Raw genomic sequence first — 16,832 nt, forward strand, 5'->3', positions numbered from 1 at the left:
TTACTTGTGCTCTATTACAAGACCTTGGACTTTGCATTAATTAACAGAAGTCTTCTCTTCTCCCTACACAGACGATCAACTTTATCGGCGCCCGGCTGGATTCTACGTTGACAAGAGCCTTTCTTCCTCAAGACAGACAACATGCTATTGTTCGGTGCATCTCTTGGATTCGACGAGAAAGGACTGTCCCTGCCCGATCTATCCAGAGCCTGTTGGGACACATGGCTGCATCCATCGCCGTGGTTCCGCATGCCAAACTCAGACTCTGCCCTCTCCAGTTATTTTTCAACAGGATGTTCCGACCACAGAGAGATCCACCCACCAGATGGATTCAGCTCCCGTCCTCTGTTCTTCAGTCCCTGTTATGGTGGACAGAATCAGCCAATTTAAATGTCGGTGTCCCGTTTCGACCTCGGTACCCTACAGTAACCCTCAGTGCCGACGCATCTCTTCTCGGATGGGGAGCCATTTGCTCCAACCTCCGTACCCAGGGGGTTTGGAGTCCCCAGGATTCCAGGAACCACATCAACTTCCTGGAACTTCTTGCTGTTTTCAAAGCCCTGCAATCATTCGAGGATATACTTCTTCACCAGGTTGTCCAGGTGACTTTGGACAACATGGCTACGGTCTTTTATTTGAACAAACAAGGGGGAACCCGGTCCCCGAAACTAGCCCGCCTGTCGATACAAATTTGGGACTGGTGCATACCGAGAGGTATCACTCTTCTAGCACTACATCTTGCGGGCATGGACAATGTAGAAGCAGATCTCTTGACCAGACATACGACACGGTCACACGAATGGGAACTGGACCGTCGGGTTCGCGACAGACTGTTTCACCTCTGGGGTCCGCCAGACATAGACCTGTTTGCCACCCAACAGAACAGGGTGTGCATGAACTATTGTTCCAGAGCAGGGATAGGACAGGGGTCGTCCGGGGACGCCTTCATGATTCCCTAGAGCGACATGACCTTTTACACTTTCCCACCGATTCCCCTCATCATGAGAGTGTTGGCAAAGATCATTCACGAAGGGGCCACAGGGCTACTGATAACCCCCTGGTGGCCACACCAACCATAGTTCTCAACTCTCCTTCATATCTCTCGGGAGGATTTTCTTCAACTCCTTCTTCTTCCTTATCTCATTACCCAGAGGGAAGGAACAATCCGACACCCAGACCTATTGTCGCTGAAACTGACTGCCTGGAGGATCCGATAACCATATGTGCTGCACCGGTGTCAACGCCACCGGCAATCCCTACTACCTCTACCTCACAAACTTTACATCCAGATCTGCAATATATTCTCGAATCTGCATTAAGGCCATCCACTAGAAAGTCATATGCAGCGAAATGGCGTAGATTTCTCCAGCTTTGCTGAATCTCAGTTGTTTCCGGCGTCATCGGCGTTGGTTCAGCAGATTCTTCAATTCCTCTTCAAATTGCACCAGTCTGGACTTAAACCTTCTTCCATAAAAGTATGTACAGCAGCAATTTCTTACTACTGTACAAGGTTTCTCTATTTTTTCTCAACCTTTGATTAAAAGATTTTTGAGAGGATTGGGTAACCTCCATCCAACAATAAGACCTCTAATGCCCACTTGGAGTCTTTCAGTAGTTTTACAGGCACCAACTCGACCCCCTTTCGAACCCATGGCAACAATTGATCTACGCCTTGTCTCCTGGAAGACTGCTTTCCTCGTAGCAGTTACTTCAGCCCGTAGATCTTCTGAGCTTTGTGCCCTTAGGGTAGACCCCCCTTTTCTGAATTTTCATAAGGAAAAGGTAGTTCTACGGCTGGATCTGTCCTTTCTTCCTAAGATCGCTACTTAGTTTCACATGCAGCAAGAGATTGTTTTACCAGCATTCTTTCCAACTCCTTCAAATCTGATAGAGAGGTCTCTGCATATGCTGGATGTTCGTCATTGCCTAGCTTTTTATAGGTCCAGGACTGAGTCTGTTCGACACTCTAATAGACTTTTTGTTAAATACTCGGAGCACGACCGGGACTATTCGGTCACTTCCCAAAGACTTTCCAAATGGATAGTAAAAACAATTGCTCTGTCTTACCAGTTGACTAAATTGGACTTGCCATCTACTCCAAGAGGTCATTCTACAAGGGCTGTTGCTGCTTCTTCGGCCTTTGCATCGGGAGTCCCGATGGAAGACATCTTCAGAGCTGCCACTTGGGCTACCCCATGTACCTTCGCCAAACACTATAGACTTGATGTTCATGCCAGACAAGATTGCTCTTTTGGCAGGGCTGTTCTTTCTTCTATTCTTCGTTGATGACACCTCCCTCCTCCAGTTTGGGTAAGCTTGTTATTCTACCCATATGTGTGATGCACAGAGGCCACGACGAAGAAGAGCAGGTTGCTTACCTGTAACTGATGTTCTTTGAGTGGCCATCTGTGCAGTCACACAACCACCCACTGACCCCACTTGGTGTCATGGGTGGTCCGACTTCCTTCTCTTCTTTAGCTATTTGTCGTACCACTGAAGTTTTGGTTTTTTGCCATACTGACAATAACTTTATTAAGGGAGCGAACGTCAGTCTTTCAAAGACTGGAAAATGGGGGATACTCTGCTCCTTATAATACTAGGGGGGAGGGGGAATGGAGTTCCCGCCAAAAACCGTTAGCTATTAATCTTCCGGCCAAAGGCACTGCGCAGGCGCAGAACCCATATGTGTGATGCACAGATGGCCACTCAAAGAACATCAATTACAGGTAAGCAACCTGCTCTTTTCTATGTTGCCACTAATGGGAATATTTATTCTATTGTAGAACTGACACTAGCAAATTCAATAAATTGAGAGTTTCAAGAAAGAATGCTTACCCGACATTACTATGCTGGCAATATTAATAGATTATCAGTAGAGGTTTTTTCCATTTTAGGTCAAATGCTGTTCCATATTATGTACAAGGCAGAAACCATGAACGTTTGGCTGAATGCTACTTTATGCTAGAAGATTATCAAGCATTAGAAGATTTGGCTAACTCACTTCCAGAAAACAACAAGTTGCTTCCAGTAAGTCTATAATAGAAAGCTGCTTTTGTGGTTTTAAGCAAGTTTTCATCTGAAAAATATCCCATGTGTGCTACCAGTGGTCTGATTCAACTGAGAATAATAATATGCCAGAAGAAAGCAATGGCTATTTTTGTTCCTGAAAGGAAAGCCCAGTGTCATCCATTAACCAACCACTCATTATACGTGTAACTGTGCAAAAAAATCACTTAAATATGTTTAAATATGGTAAGCGGTATATAAAATGTGAAATCAATTAATAGACCATATGTCAGCCTTGAGAAGACTGAGGGGGGGGGGTACCTCAAAGGCAGTAACAAAGAGGAAGGTCAAGATCTCTTCTTGCTGATACCAGAGTGTAGGACACGGAATAATCAGTTCAAGTTGTGACAATCCAGATTCAGACTAGATATCAGGAAAAGCTTCCTCGCTGTCAGAGCAATACAACAGTGGAACAGGCTGCCTAGAGAGGTGGTAGGTGCTCCCACACTGGAGACATTCAAAAAGAAACTGCACAGCCATCTGCATCGGATGGTGTAACTTGGTGTCCTGCAACAGCAGGGGTTGGACCTGATGGCCTTCATGGCCCCTTCCAGCTCTGATAGTCTATGATTTTATATGCATATTACTTATTCTAAACTATGTTTCAAGTTTTAAAAGGAAGTGACAGTAACATACAGACATGAAGGTCTTTTCACCTTATGTGGCCCTCAGGACAGAAATAACCTCAGTCATATTCTCTCCCAACCCTTCTCAGAATGTTAAATTTTCTAAGTTGATATAGCAAATTTCAGTAGAATGTATGTCAACCATACGTAAAGCAAAAACAGGTAAGAAAGAAGTATAAAGGAAAACAGCACATTGTACATCATAAAGCAAGAAGGAGAAATGCACTTCAAACATTGTGACAATATGTCAAAAATATGAACAGTAGAATATGGAGAAGGTAGTACTGTATGGAATTGCTGAAATTAAGCATGTGACAAACAGGACTCCTGTCAGCATTTATCACACTGAATTTGTTAGTATTTAATGTGCAGGACTCTTCTGTTTTGGTACTACAGGCTAAGACTTTGCTCAGATATGACAGCAGCATTCCACAGTAGTTTGTGGGTTAATTAACCTAGGAATGGTGAGGATATGTGCCACTTCCAGTTCTCAAGAACAACCTATGAATTATTGTTACAGTGATGTACAAACTTGGGCACTTGGGGATGTTTGTGGATTAAACAGCACCAAGCAAGTCCTTAGTTAATTAACCCATGAAGTGTCATCAAATGCTGCTACTGCATCTAAACAGCACTTAAGATTGCTTTTTTTGGAATTTAATGATACTTTGATGTCTCTTACAGGATATAGCCCATAAGTTTGTTACTGTGGGCATGTGTGATCAAGCTGTAACAGGCTTTCTTAAATGTAATAGACCAAAAGATGCTGTAGATACCTGTGTAAATCTCTATCAGGTAAAAATACATCACAGTACTAACAGCTTTTTCCATGTTGACTTAGTGGTTTGTTTCACTATCATTTTTCTAATAGCCTCTTAATATCATGCATCTCATAGCCAAGATAACAATTATTCAGTTATTATATAGTTAGAGGGAATTGTACTGATTAACTGTTTATATAATTTCATTTTGTGTTTCTGAGAGAAAACTACAATGATATATTTTCAAAAAAGCAGACAGCAGGATAAGGGGTGGGACACAACAAATGCTGTTCCATAGTAGGGAGTTATGTTTATTCCCTAGTGCTAATCACTTACAAGCTGCTGTTAATCATGCCCAGAGAATCAACATGGGAGAAGGGTTAAATTAATGCATTGGGAGACCCAATCCCTGCTGTTTCAGGTCACATCTACTTTGGTCCTAGCTGCTAACTAATTGCTGAGAAAGAGCGAGAAGTACTGCACTTAGTGGATCTTGATGCAAAATATAAAAATAAGGGGAAGTGTACTTTCCTGCTGAACTCCTTTCCATTCAGGGAAGGGAAATTAGCTCCAAGCCATATTAAACAGATGGATTTGTTTATTAATTAAAGCATTACATATACATCTGGGCCTGGTTGATTTTTAGATAAGATTTCCAGGTAGTCTTCTATGGCTGCATTTGCACATCACAATAAGCAATAAAGAACTGGTGCATACTGCTTGATTGTTCCCACTTGGCTCCTCCTGAAAGCATTTATAAAACGTTTACCACAGAGGGTGTCACTGGAGGCTGCCACAAAGAGATTTAATAGTGGCTTTGAAACCCTATGGCCTAGACTATTTTTTCCAACAGCAAAGCACTTTTTATAATAACTGAGTTCTTGGCTTATATGTGCACTTGTGTAGAATGGACTAGCATTTATTTATTTGAAACTTATGCATTTTGTGCTCTGTCCAGCTGATTCCAGACTCATGTATTTTGTGTTTACTTCTAGTGGAGTAAAGCTGTTGAACTGGCTAAGGAACACAATATGAAAGAGATTGGCTCCCTCCTTGCCAGATATGCATCTCAGTTATTGGAAAAAAACAAACTCCTTGAAGCAGTTGGGTTGTATCGGAAAGCCAACTATTTCTTTGATGCTGCTAAGCTCATGTTCAAGGTATTGTTACAGAAGGGAAACTAGGATAATTACTGGTACATACATACATGTTTTGAATATAATATAATGAGTTTAGAAGTGATTTGTTTTTTACATTTGCATTTCTGGTGTACATTTTGCCTGTTGATTGTTCTCCTTATGGGAATAAATATGTGGGACTTATTCACTCTTTTCATTATTTTTTTCTTTCATTCACTGATATCCATTATCTGCAAACAAGCACGTCCAAGCAGCCAAGAACATCTGCCCTTCACTGCCTCAGAGCACCTTCTATATCTTTTCTTCTCTGAGTTTCAGAAACAAGTTCTGTTGTGCCACAAACATCAGTCTGCACCAGAAGTGTGACTTTTCCTACACACTTCTCTAGTTGAGGGCTTGTGGTCAGTTCATTGACATTCTAATAGTGCAGTCTTAGGCATATTTAGACAGAAAACCCCATCATTCCAACCAGTCATACTGGTTGTAGCATGCAAGAAGTTGTAGGATTTTTTCTCTGTATACATCCGTAAGATTGGTCTTTCAGGCTGCAAGTTTTTAATCAATATATCTGTTGCTCAATCAATGTAACTTTCAGATGCGGATTCCTCATTTTATTCCCCAGTTGAAGGATAGGACACCATGGAGACTGCTTAGATGGTGCAGTTCCCTATTGCAAATGTTGCTTATTTTTGTTTTTCCTGATACTTAAAAATACTTTTCTTTCTGGTTTGTATCAAAAGAGGGTACATATTTTTCATTTTGCATGAAAACATGAAGATTGCATCACTAGCCTAGGCTAAGTACAAGAATGCTTTGTGCTAGAACATTCTTAGTTGGCTGAGTTCAGATAACACAATAACCCATACTCAGGGGTTGACTACAAGTTAAGTGTGGGGTGTCATTGAACTGTGGGTTGTTGTTGAAACATGAGTTATTGTGTTGTTTGCTAAAAACATGCATGCTAACAAATTGTTAACCACAAACAACCCTGCATTTCACACCCCAACAACAAAACATGGGTTCTCTTGCTAAGTTGTTTCTGGTTAATGAACCACGGTTTATTGGCACATTTGGATCCAGACAACTCAATAATCCACATTTATGTAGCAACCCATACTCAATCCATATTCAGCCTTTGAGTATGAGTTACTGTACTGTTTGAAGCCATTCACTATTTCCTGAGTATCAGAGGATTCTTAGCTACATTGTGAGATGAAATGCAGGAGGCTTCTGAAAGAGAATGGAACTGCCTAAAATCAGCTACAAGGGACCTTCTAAAAGTTAAATTGGTTAGATACCCATTCCTTGAAAAATGGGACAAGTTATACCACACATCATAAATGCTAAGGCTTGCAGACTCCTTTAAATTACCTGATGTATTGCTTTACACCACTGGAGGCCTTTAAAACAGCTGTAACATTGACATGCCCATAGGAAATTGGGAAGGGAAAGGGCACTTTATAGATAGCTTGGATTCTGCACACGCTAGAAAAAGAACGCAAGTTCTGTGCAGGCTCCAGCAATTTCTAACAGAGCTGCAGCTGGCTACAGATTGGATCTGATAGCTTCCTCAGTAGCTTCCTCAGAGACTGAAGGGACAGCTGCTCTTTCAGCTTGCCTCCTGCTTTCTGGTTCCAGGTGAAACAGGAGATTATTAATTGCACAATTGGCTGGGGTTTATAAACAGGATCAAAAGTGCTCACATGCTCACTTGCTCTCTCATATACATACACCTATTATGAGTCTTAAGTTTCTACCTTTGAATAATAAAACAAAAACAAACATCTTAACTTTTAAAATCTGTATATGTCTGTCTTTCAAAGATTGCAGATGAAGAAGCTAAAAAGAGGACCAAACCTTTGCTTGTTAAAAAGCTATATGTCATGTCGGCTATACTTGTGGGACAATATCATGAACAAATGAAAAATGCTCAGAGGGGGAAAGTCAAAGGAAAAGCTTCAGAGGTAAATAGCAACATCCTTGATCATCTGCCAACTTAAAGTAAGCCATACCTTTCTTTCAGGGTGATACTTAGAAAAATGCTCATGATACAGACAGCAACAAATACCCCCTTTTCATAATCCCTTCTTTTAAAAATGTTCTCTGTTTAGAACATAATTTCAAAAATGCCCTGATAGGGATATCAGATTAAAAGAAAATGTTTTAAGCATATCACAAGTTTTCCACACACATGATTCCTCTGCTTGCAACTCCTGCAGAAAACCACTAGTTAACATTGCTTTGGACGAGATAACTTGCTTGCTTTTGAAAGCTGTTTCCAGTAGCTGCTGTACAAGTGACTTCTCATACCTGAAAAACTGTATTGCAAACTGTACATTATTACAGTGCATGAATTCAGTTTTAGGGCATCTTTATGAAGAAAATAGGCATGATAAGAGTACAAAGAAATGCTTTGCCTTCATGCTTTCTTTTCTCCATTGTATCTTCATTATCAGGCTACTTCAGCATTAGCTGGTTTACTAGAGGAAGATGTTCTTTCTTCAGATACCCGTCTAATTGATAATCCATGGCGAGGAGCTGAGGCTTACCATTTTTTTATACTAGCCCAAAGGCAGCTCTATGAAGGTTATGTAGATACAGCAATGAAGACAGGTAGGATTACTGCTTGTTGTTCTCAGATGTGATCTATTTTGATATTGGATTCATAATCCACCCTGTTCCAAAGGCTGAGGTTGCAGTTTCCGAGTGAATTACACAACCCATCTTTAGATCAGTGTATCCACTTCCCCTGTTTAATTCTCTAAGACAGCAAACATGCTTTCCACAATTCCGTATTTTTCCCACTGAACCCCCACTGTGTATCCAAAGCTCTCACTCTATGATAATGATGTGTGTTGTCAACTGACAGATTTGACAAAACTTTGTGACCTTTACCTGTAACATACTTTTCCAGTCTTGCAGATATGAAAGTTATAGGGTGCACAAGAGGTCCCTCATACTAAATGATTTTTCTATCCAGTTCAGTAGAAAAAGAAGTCCACTCTATGCATGCATCCTTTTTGCTCAAATGGGATTGCTTCCTTTAGAGTGAATAGAACTCTGTGTGCATGTCAGAGTTTAGAGAGAATATGGATCAAAGTAATTGGGTCAAAGTCATGAGTTTTTGAACAAATAATAGCCATATCATGAAATTGTCTCTTTTAGCATATGAAGTGACCTTTACATTCTCTGCCTGACAGCCCTTCATTTGAGAGATTATGAAGACATTATTCCTGCAGTAGAGATCTATTGCCTTTTGGCTCTCTGTGCTTGTGCCAATAGAGCGTTTGGTACCTGCTCAAAGGCTTTTGTTAAACTGGAATCCTTAGAAAACCTTGACCAAGATCAGAAGCAGCAATATGAAGAACTTGCCCTACAGATATTCACTAAACACTATCCTAAAGATAACAAAAAGTCAGAGCTGGACGGTCTCCTTGAAGAGTAAGCTTACTGCTTTGTTTTTTGTGATTACAGTAGAATATCCTTAGTTTTGATGAAATTTAGTGGTGTCTGTCCACCAAGAGAATGGACACAGTGCTGGCATGGATTTTCCTGCAGTCCCCACAAAGATCTGATCCTGAGAGTGTAAAACCTTCCAGATCAGATGGGGTGGGTCAAGGGGGAGGAAAGCAGGGGAAGTCCCTTTACACAAATAAATTAGGGTAAAGTCCTGTTACTGGCATTGGAAGATGCCTATTATATGTTGCACCTGTGCATTAGTACTACAAAAATAACTATTATGTATTACAATTCATACTTAATTTGGGATAGATTTAGACCTGTTGCAACGTGAATTTTGTGATTCTCAACCATAAACATAGCTTTGACTAGAACTGTTCATATTTTCATTAGCAGTAGGACTGCTCTATCCTGTAAATGCCATAGGAGTTATTTTTCAAAGAATGTTTTTCTTGTTTGTGTTTGACAGGGGAGAAACAAAGCTTCCAATATGTGTTGCTACAGGAAGACCCATCACAGAATATCAGTTCTGGATGTGCAGTGTATGCAAGCACTGTGTGCAAGCCCAAGAAATCAGTAACTTCAACTACTGCCCTCTCTGCCACAGCTCAGTGGCCTATTAATAAATAGGAAAAAACGTCTGTGCCTTGATTGGTATACATAGGACATGCAAATGGACACTTTGCAAATGATCAAGATGTTCAGAAGCCCTATTAAAATGGTTACAGTGAGGAATAATCCCATGTTCAAAAGCCGTTTAATGTTTCATCCATTCCTGTAAAAAATTGACCACCTGAATCCTTTCTTTAAAATAGCCTCAACTTGGAAAAGCATATATATTTTAACAGTAAAATATTTTAAAATTATATATATATATATATTACTGTTAATGAGGAGTTGGACCGAGATTTAGTCATACCTAAAACAGACCAATTGAAATCAGTGGCACTTGAATTGGTTTTAACTAATGGGGCTAATCCTGGATCCATCCCCTTCTGTGTGGGTTAACATAAATGAATGTTTCCCTGTCCTCCTTGGAATTCCCCTGTACCTGACAAATTGATATTTTTATGTATACTGTATATAAGCTGGGTAGAATAGATTGCAAAAACATTGGAGAGGGGAAAATGGTGAGCTCTTGAAAAAAAATGTGTGAAAAGGCAACCTTTTAGATGAAAATGTCATTGTCAGATTACAATTTGTATTAAATAATTTTGTTGATGTCACTTCCTAAGCACAGTAGCATAAAAGTGTTGCAAAAATTGGGATCTAAACATAGATGTCCTGATCCAAAGTAGCATATTCAATCAATCATAGATTGACAGGGAGCACTTTCAAAGCAGCTAAAATCCCTTCCTCATTGTCCTTATTTGTCCAACACAGGAGAAGGGAAATGCTGATTTTAAAAAGCACAGAAAACAGCAGTGACAACCAGACACAGTGGTGGGATGGGAGAAAGACCCACAACAATAAGATGGATCCACATGAAATTAGTCAGTGGGACTTTGATTCATCATGACTAACTGATCAACAGCAATGACTACGAATCTCATATAGGGCAAGGCACTTAGGTGTAGAAAAAAAATTGAGAGAGAGAAAATAATTCAGGAGCATAGGCTACCATGCCAAGCTGTGGGCATTACCATTGCGGAATGCACATAAATGACCTGCTGAATCAGACCAAATACCTGCTGAGCCCAGGATTCTCTTTCTACGGCATCCAACTAGCTGCCTGTGGAAGCCCACAAACGACATGAATGGCGCCCTCCCAGTCATGCTCCAAAGCAAAGTTATGCTGGAGGTAATAGATGGCTACCATGACTAGTAGATGTTGCCCTCTGTGCCATTTTTAAACTCACTGAAATTGATGGGTAATTTTGAAAGCAAATTCCCTAGTTCAAATATGTCTGAATAAATTGAAAAAGTAGTCCAACTCAACAAAACAAGGCAACCTTTGGTGGACATCTGTACACCCCTCAGAAGCCACTATTGGTATGAAAAATAACCCCCAGAAAAATTCCCCGCAATGCTATTGACACGCTTCATTTATCAAAACAGACATTCATTAAGGCACAAGTTCAAAAGGCTGAACAGCAGTCCCTCCTATTAGGATTTTGTTGCATCTGCCATTGTATTTTGATGCATGTGCTGGAAAGCTACCTTGCATCTGCTCTTCAGCGCTGTGCTCACAGCAGAGAGCATGTCTTTATTTCCTTCCTCCCTGAATCCTGCCTTTGGCATCTCAGGACAATGGTCTACATGTCTACTTAGAAGTAAATCCCACTGAGTTGGATAGGACTTGCTGCCAGGTAAGGCAGGAATGCACTCTCAATGTTAACGAGAACTAAAAGCCTTAAGCTTAGAATATAATCCTCACACATGCCTGAAAATTCTCTAGTCTCCTTTTTTCCAATTTGAAATGGCATCTCTGATACCAGTATAAAACAATGCAGTTCTGTTCATATCTACTCAATCTGATAAATACCAGGAGTTCAACCATTCAAAAATTTTAAGAATCTACGTCTTTCATTGTTCATTCTTAGCTGTATGTTACCATGTTTTTCTTTATTTGTATAATGAAATGTGTGTACAATACTTGGGAATTCTGACAGGGATTCATGAATTCAATTTCTGTCAGAAAACTCTTGCTTTTGAAAGTGGAGTGAGACAGATTTTTCCACTTTTCCAAGATAGGCATCTTGAGAATGCATGGAAATGCTGGAGGCACTGCAAAACCCTGAGGACCTCACTGCAGGCAGGGAGCATCTACACTTTTTCTAATCAAAGCCCATTTGCAGCTGAGAACTGACTTGGCAGCTTTCCCCCACTTACAGCTTAGAACTGGGCAATCATTCCTGGAAATTGTGCACAAATCTATCTGTATACAGTCTCACCTCAGTCTTTTTCCTACTACACTTCAGCACTCCCACTGATTGCTATAACATAAGGAAGTGGACCAAGCAAGACCCCTCATCTCAGACAACTGTAAGTGTGCTTTCGCACACCTGCAAAGGACCTATAAAAATGTACAAGCATTTATTTATTTATTTATTTATTTATGGATTTATATCCTGCCTTTTTCCTACAAAGGGCTCAAGGCAGCTTACATTATTCTTCTCCATCTTATCACCACAACGACGACCCTGTGAGGTAGGTTGGGCTGAGAGTCTGTGACTGGACCAAAGTCACCCAGTTGGCTCCATGGCTGAGCGGGGACTAGAACCCAGATCATCTGAGTCCCAGTCCCATGCTCTTAACCACTCCACCACACTGGCTCTCATAACACTGGTTCTCCAAACATAATGGAGAAACTTCTGTGTCCATTTTTAAAGGCAATGCCATTCTTTCCAAACTGCCATTTTGGTAACAGTGGGGGCACTACTATTGGTGGCAGCATGGGTAAGAGCTTGGAGCGTGGCAGGAGTTGTTGCTACTTCTGCCAAGCAGCTCACTAGCTGATTGTTGCAACCTGTGACAAATTTGTTCTAGTTTCAGACAACCCAGCAACCCATCATGGATTGCACAAACCATAGAACAAGCTGTCTATGATCAGAATGGCTTCTGGCCAAAAATCAACCCATCCTACAGGAAGTGGTATCAGTTTGGCTGTCAAGGCAGCTCACCGTGGCTAGCTACCCACCATGACTGCTGTGTTGTGCAAACCAGGTCTTTGTGTGTTTAGGTTGTTTTTCTTCCGATAGGCTACAACATCTTAATTTCAGGCAGCAGGCCAATTCAAAGAGTAGATGACAAAGCTTTAACATAAATTACTGAAAGTATGTTTCTCCTTCATGGAGTTGGAACTAAAACACATAAAGAGACAGAGCTTAGCCTGCATATATATCACATTTCCTGCTGAGGCAGCCTTTTAATGGCTATTGACCTTTGGAAAAAATGGGAGAGTGTAATGGAAATGCTGACAGACTGTAAACCAAATGTGTTCTGCTTAGGTGGTGGGGACAGTAATTACGGGTACATAAATAGTCTTCCACTATTACCTTGCAAAAGGAAAAGCAAACAAACTGCCACCACTGCATGGCCAGGAACTCATCTTTTGAGAGTGTGATACTGCCAAATTTTGCATGGTGCTCTCTTCATCTTTTGACATAGAACATTAGTAGCACCAGGAACAGGAATCCAGTCATGGTGTTGGGGGAGAAGAGGCCTTAGCCTTCTCCTCCCTCAGTGACCTCTAAGCAGAGTCCACACACTAGTGATTCTTAGCCAGATTGGGGGATGTAGTTGCATCTGTGTGTATCCAGCGCCAGACATATACAAATTATTATAATCAAAAGAGTTGAATTAAACCAGCTTAAAAGCTACAATTAAATTCAGAGATAGAAAGGAGTAGTTGATTTTCTTTCCTGCACCCAGGGAAAAAGTGAATAGATTTTCCATTTGTTAACTTGACTTTCTCCATTGAAACAAAACAAAGGCTTCAAGCCACTAAAGTACAGGTTGACTATTAGCCACCTTGACTTACAGTTCATGTTTTTATGCTAGGAATTTTAGCACAGTGCAAACAGCAAATAATAATCACGATAAAATGTTAATAAGAAATGGACTGCAGGCAGCTATTGGGAAAAGCTGTTCTAGCAGGGTTAAGCACAAGTCTGAATGTTTGTTCAGAGGTATGCTCTGTCCCACTACTTTGCACCCATCTGCAGCTGGTAGAACCTCGGGGTTCTAATGAAAGACCAAATAGATTCCCACAAACCTACTGTCTTGTGGTAAGATGTTTATGTGTATTTACAAGGTCAAGAGGCAGAAACAGGCAACCAATTTTGACCATGGGCACATCTGGAAATGTGAAAGATTCCTGAGCATCATCACAAAATGGCTGCCATGGGAGGCTGGGCAATGGATAAATAACCTTCTCCAAAGAATGCAAGGTAAAGCTGGGGGCAAACCTCTACACACTAAATAACTGCTTTGAACCCACAGTTTTTGGCACCATCATAGCAATCCTAACTGCAAGTTTGTTAAAAGGCTACTTTTAAAAATCTGCCAAGAAGGATGTCCAGGCTGCACTGGTGCCTGTGGGTGCCACATTACCTACCCTGGTCTAGAAATTCGGGCCTCTATCACTGCAGCAGTAACAAAGGCAGAGCCAGCTAATTTCATTGGCTATTTTAGTTGGTGTGTTATTTTCCCCAAACCACTGAGCTTTAATAAGCAATATAGAACATTCTCATTTTTAAAAATCCATTTTTGTAGGTATGTACTGTGTCAAGAACAATGCTTCACATTATCATCAGTTTTATTCAATAGCCTTAGTAGTTGATATCCAGGAGTACTTAAGCCTGTCTCTTCTGTATAATTCTTATGGAGCTGATACCTCCAACAATAACTTAGCAGATGTTATGCCCTGGAATGATGAGTGTACAGTTCAGTTTTAGTAAGGGATGGAAAAGCTGTTAGTCCGGCTAGGAAGCTGGTCAAAAGATAAAATAGCCAGAGAAAGTTGGACAAAATCAGTGAACTGAAAGAAATATGCTACTGGAATTAGAATTAATACTCCATTCATTAAAGGCAGGAAAGCACTAAATAGTTTATTGGTTCATTTTCTGTCCCTTATCCTGAGCTAAATTGAAAAATGTCAAATGAAATGGTGAATTCTTAAGGGAAAAAATGCCAGAAGCACATTTTAAAAAACAAAATAGAAATTGTAGAGTGCATCAGAAAAACAGTTTTTTTTGGGACAGCTCCATTTTGTCAACCCAGTAATCGAAATGCAGTAGTAGAATAGCTGTGACTATAAAGCCAGACAGTCAATACAGAAAGGAACCTGATAAAAATAAATATGATAAGTCAATGATTTTTACAGCAATTAGGCAGACATACCAAAAGTTGTGCCGTGCTGTGCCATGCCTGCATTTTAATTAATAAATTCCTTTTAAAAATGATCAAAAGAATTGAAAACATTCCTGTTCAGGAGAAAAAAGGCTTGAAAAAGTAATAATTTCAGGTCTGATCTCATTTTGGCGAGGTTTTATTTTACTAGGGATGAGTTCTTTTGCTGGTTAAAACAATCTATTTAATCTTTGCATGGTGCACACAACCTGTATAAGACCCACCAGGGCTTCTTGCATACATATCGATACCTTTCAGATCATACTGTGAGTTGGTTTTATACTTTTGTATTCTGAATCCTTTGCATGTTTTGGTAGAGAAAAGACCTACAACTCCTTGTCCCAGCCAGCTCTTTTTGGAAACTTCTTTTATGAGGGTACTAGAAACTTAAAGTTTCCCAGCCCCTGATAAAACTGCAGTTTCTCAGGCCCTCAGAGGAGAGAACGTGAGCTTCACACTGGTTTGTTGTACTGAAATCTTGGCCTGATTGATATGTTCCTCTTGGTGGTCTCTGTGTATCACACGTATGGGCTCTGCGCTTGCATGGAGCCTGTCTGAGAGAAGTTTCCACAGCTGAGAAGCTTTTGGCGGGAACCTCGCCCCCATCTTTGGCGTCAGTTTATTACACTGTGTCCTAGTTGCTCCCACAATGCTCCCATAACATTTGAAGGACGCCAACCACTTTGGTAGGATGGGCAACCTGCTTTATTCCTATATCTTCCCTGTTCTTCATAGCCTCATCTTACCACAAGTGATGCTACACCACGGGCACTGTGGGAAATTTAAATTAGTAGCTCCCAGACACAGCTGTTTGACACTGCTTCTGGTTAGGAGGAGGGGGCCCACTGACATAGGAGTGGGTCCACCAGAAGACATTTTTGCCTCAAGCCTGGACCCAGTGCTGCATGAAGGCGGAATAGTCTTTTCTGCTCTTTGTCCTCAGGCTCTGGTGAGGTTTAGAAAATGTTCATTATCACTCTTAATTTCAGATGTGTAAGAATTATGTTGACTTCAGAGATACAGCTCAGTCCAAATGCCAGCATCCAAAGACCAAGTAGAATTTTGCTGAAAATAGGCACTCGATTTGACAAAGATTCTGACAATGATCAGCAGATGCAAATAATATCAGAGAAGAATGGTAGCAGAATGGTTCAAATCACCCTGAAATATAAGAAGGCTGTGCCTCATAAGGACACACTTCATAAGGATGGCAAGTCCAATGCTTTGTCCAGTAAGAGAAAAGGATACAGACCTCCTAAAATTCTTAAAATGCATTCTGTGCAGGCCTGCCCTTAAAGCCAGCTTGGAGACTACAATTTTGGTGCAACATGGCAGCTAGAAAGGTGGAGGAACTCTGCTTTTAGGCCGCAGTACAGTTAATGTGGCTGCCTGTTTTTTCTGGGCCCAATTTAAAATGCTGAAACTGATCTTCAAACATTATTTGAAGGCTCCCCAAACTCATATGAACCTGCCCAAGTCTTAAGGTTGGCATCTGGGGGCCTACTTTCTGGTCCAGCAGTGAGAGCAAACAGTACCATGTTCTATGTGGTGAACCCACACCTTTAGGATACACTCTCCTGGGAAATGCATAGGGGGCCTTAGTTGCCAGGTTTAAACATATCTTTCCATACATTTTTTCCGTCTATATTTGGATATTTTATCAGACTGCATTCTATTTGTCCTCTGACATTATTTTTTCATGTTATTTTAATGCTGATGTTCAATATGCTATTGTACTTTTAATCATTTGCTTTTTTTTTTTTTTTCTTACTGCATTTGCTATTTCATACCAGCTGCCTTTGAAGGGCAGATACACAAGGCAGGATAGAAATCTGTAGGATGAGAGGATGATGCATAAGATTGTGCTTTAATTTCTCTGACTGCGTGCTATAGACACTCATATAAGGGCAACGGCTCAGTGGATCTTA

The 16,832-nt window shown here is 40.7% G+C and overlaps 1 protein-coding gene across 2 annotated transcripts in view; it reads left to right on the forward strand.

Moving 5' to 3' along the window:
* The window catches only part of WDR35 (WD repeat domain 35), a 40,980-nt gene extending 30,703 nt beyond the window's left edge, over positions 1-10,277 (forward strand). For both annotated transcript variants that reach the window (XM_044445203.1, XM_044445202.1), the window contains exons 21-27: positions 2,895-3,027; positions 4,377-4,487; positions 5,449-5,613; positions 7,416-7,556; positions 8,049-8,205; positions 8,793-9,033; positions 9,521-10,277. In XM_044445203.1, coding sequence (XP_044301138.1) covers positions 2,895-3,027; positions 4,377-4,487; positions 5,449-5,613; positions 7,416-7,556; positions 8,049-8,205; positions 8,793-9,033; positions 9,521-9,674 — 1,102 coding nt within the window. In that variant the 3' untranslated portion in view covers positions 9,675-10,277. The remainder of the gene's footprint in view (positions 1-2,894; positions 3,028-4,376; positions 4,488-5,448; positions 5,614-7,415; positions 7,557-8,048; positions 8,206-8,792; positions 9,034-9,520) is intronic.
* The last annotated feature ends 6,555 nt before the right edge of the window (positions 10,278-16,832 follow it).

The sequence above is a fragment of the Varanus komodoensis genome, unplaced genomic scaffold (genome assembly GCF_004798865.1).
Source record: "Varanus komodoensis strain SLA01 unplaced genomic scaffold, ASM479886v1 scaffold47, whole genome shotgun sequence".
In the NCBI taxonomy this organism is placed as follows: Eukaryota; Metazoa; Chordata; class Lepidosauria; order Squamata; family Varanidae; genus Varanus; species Varanus komodoensis.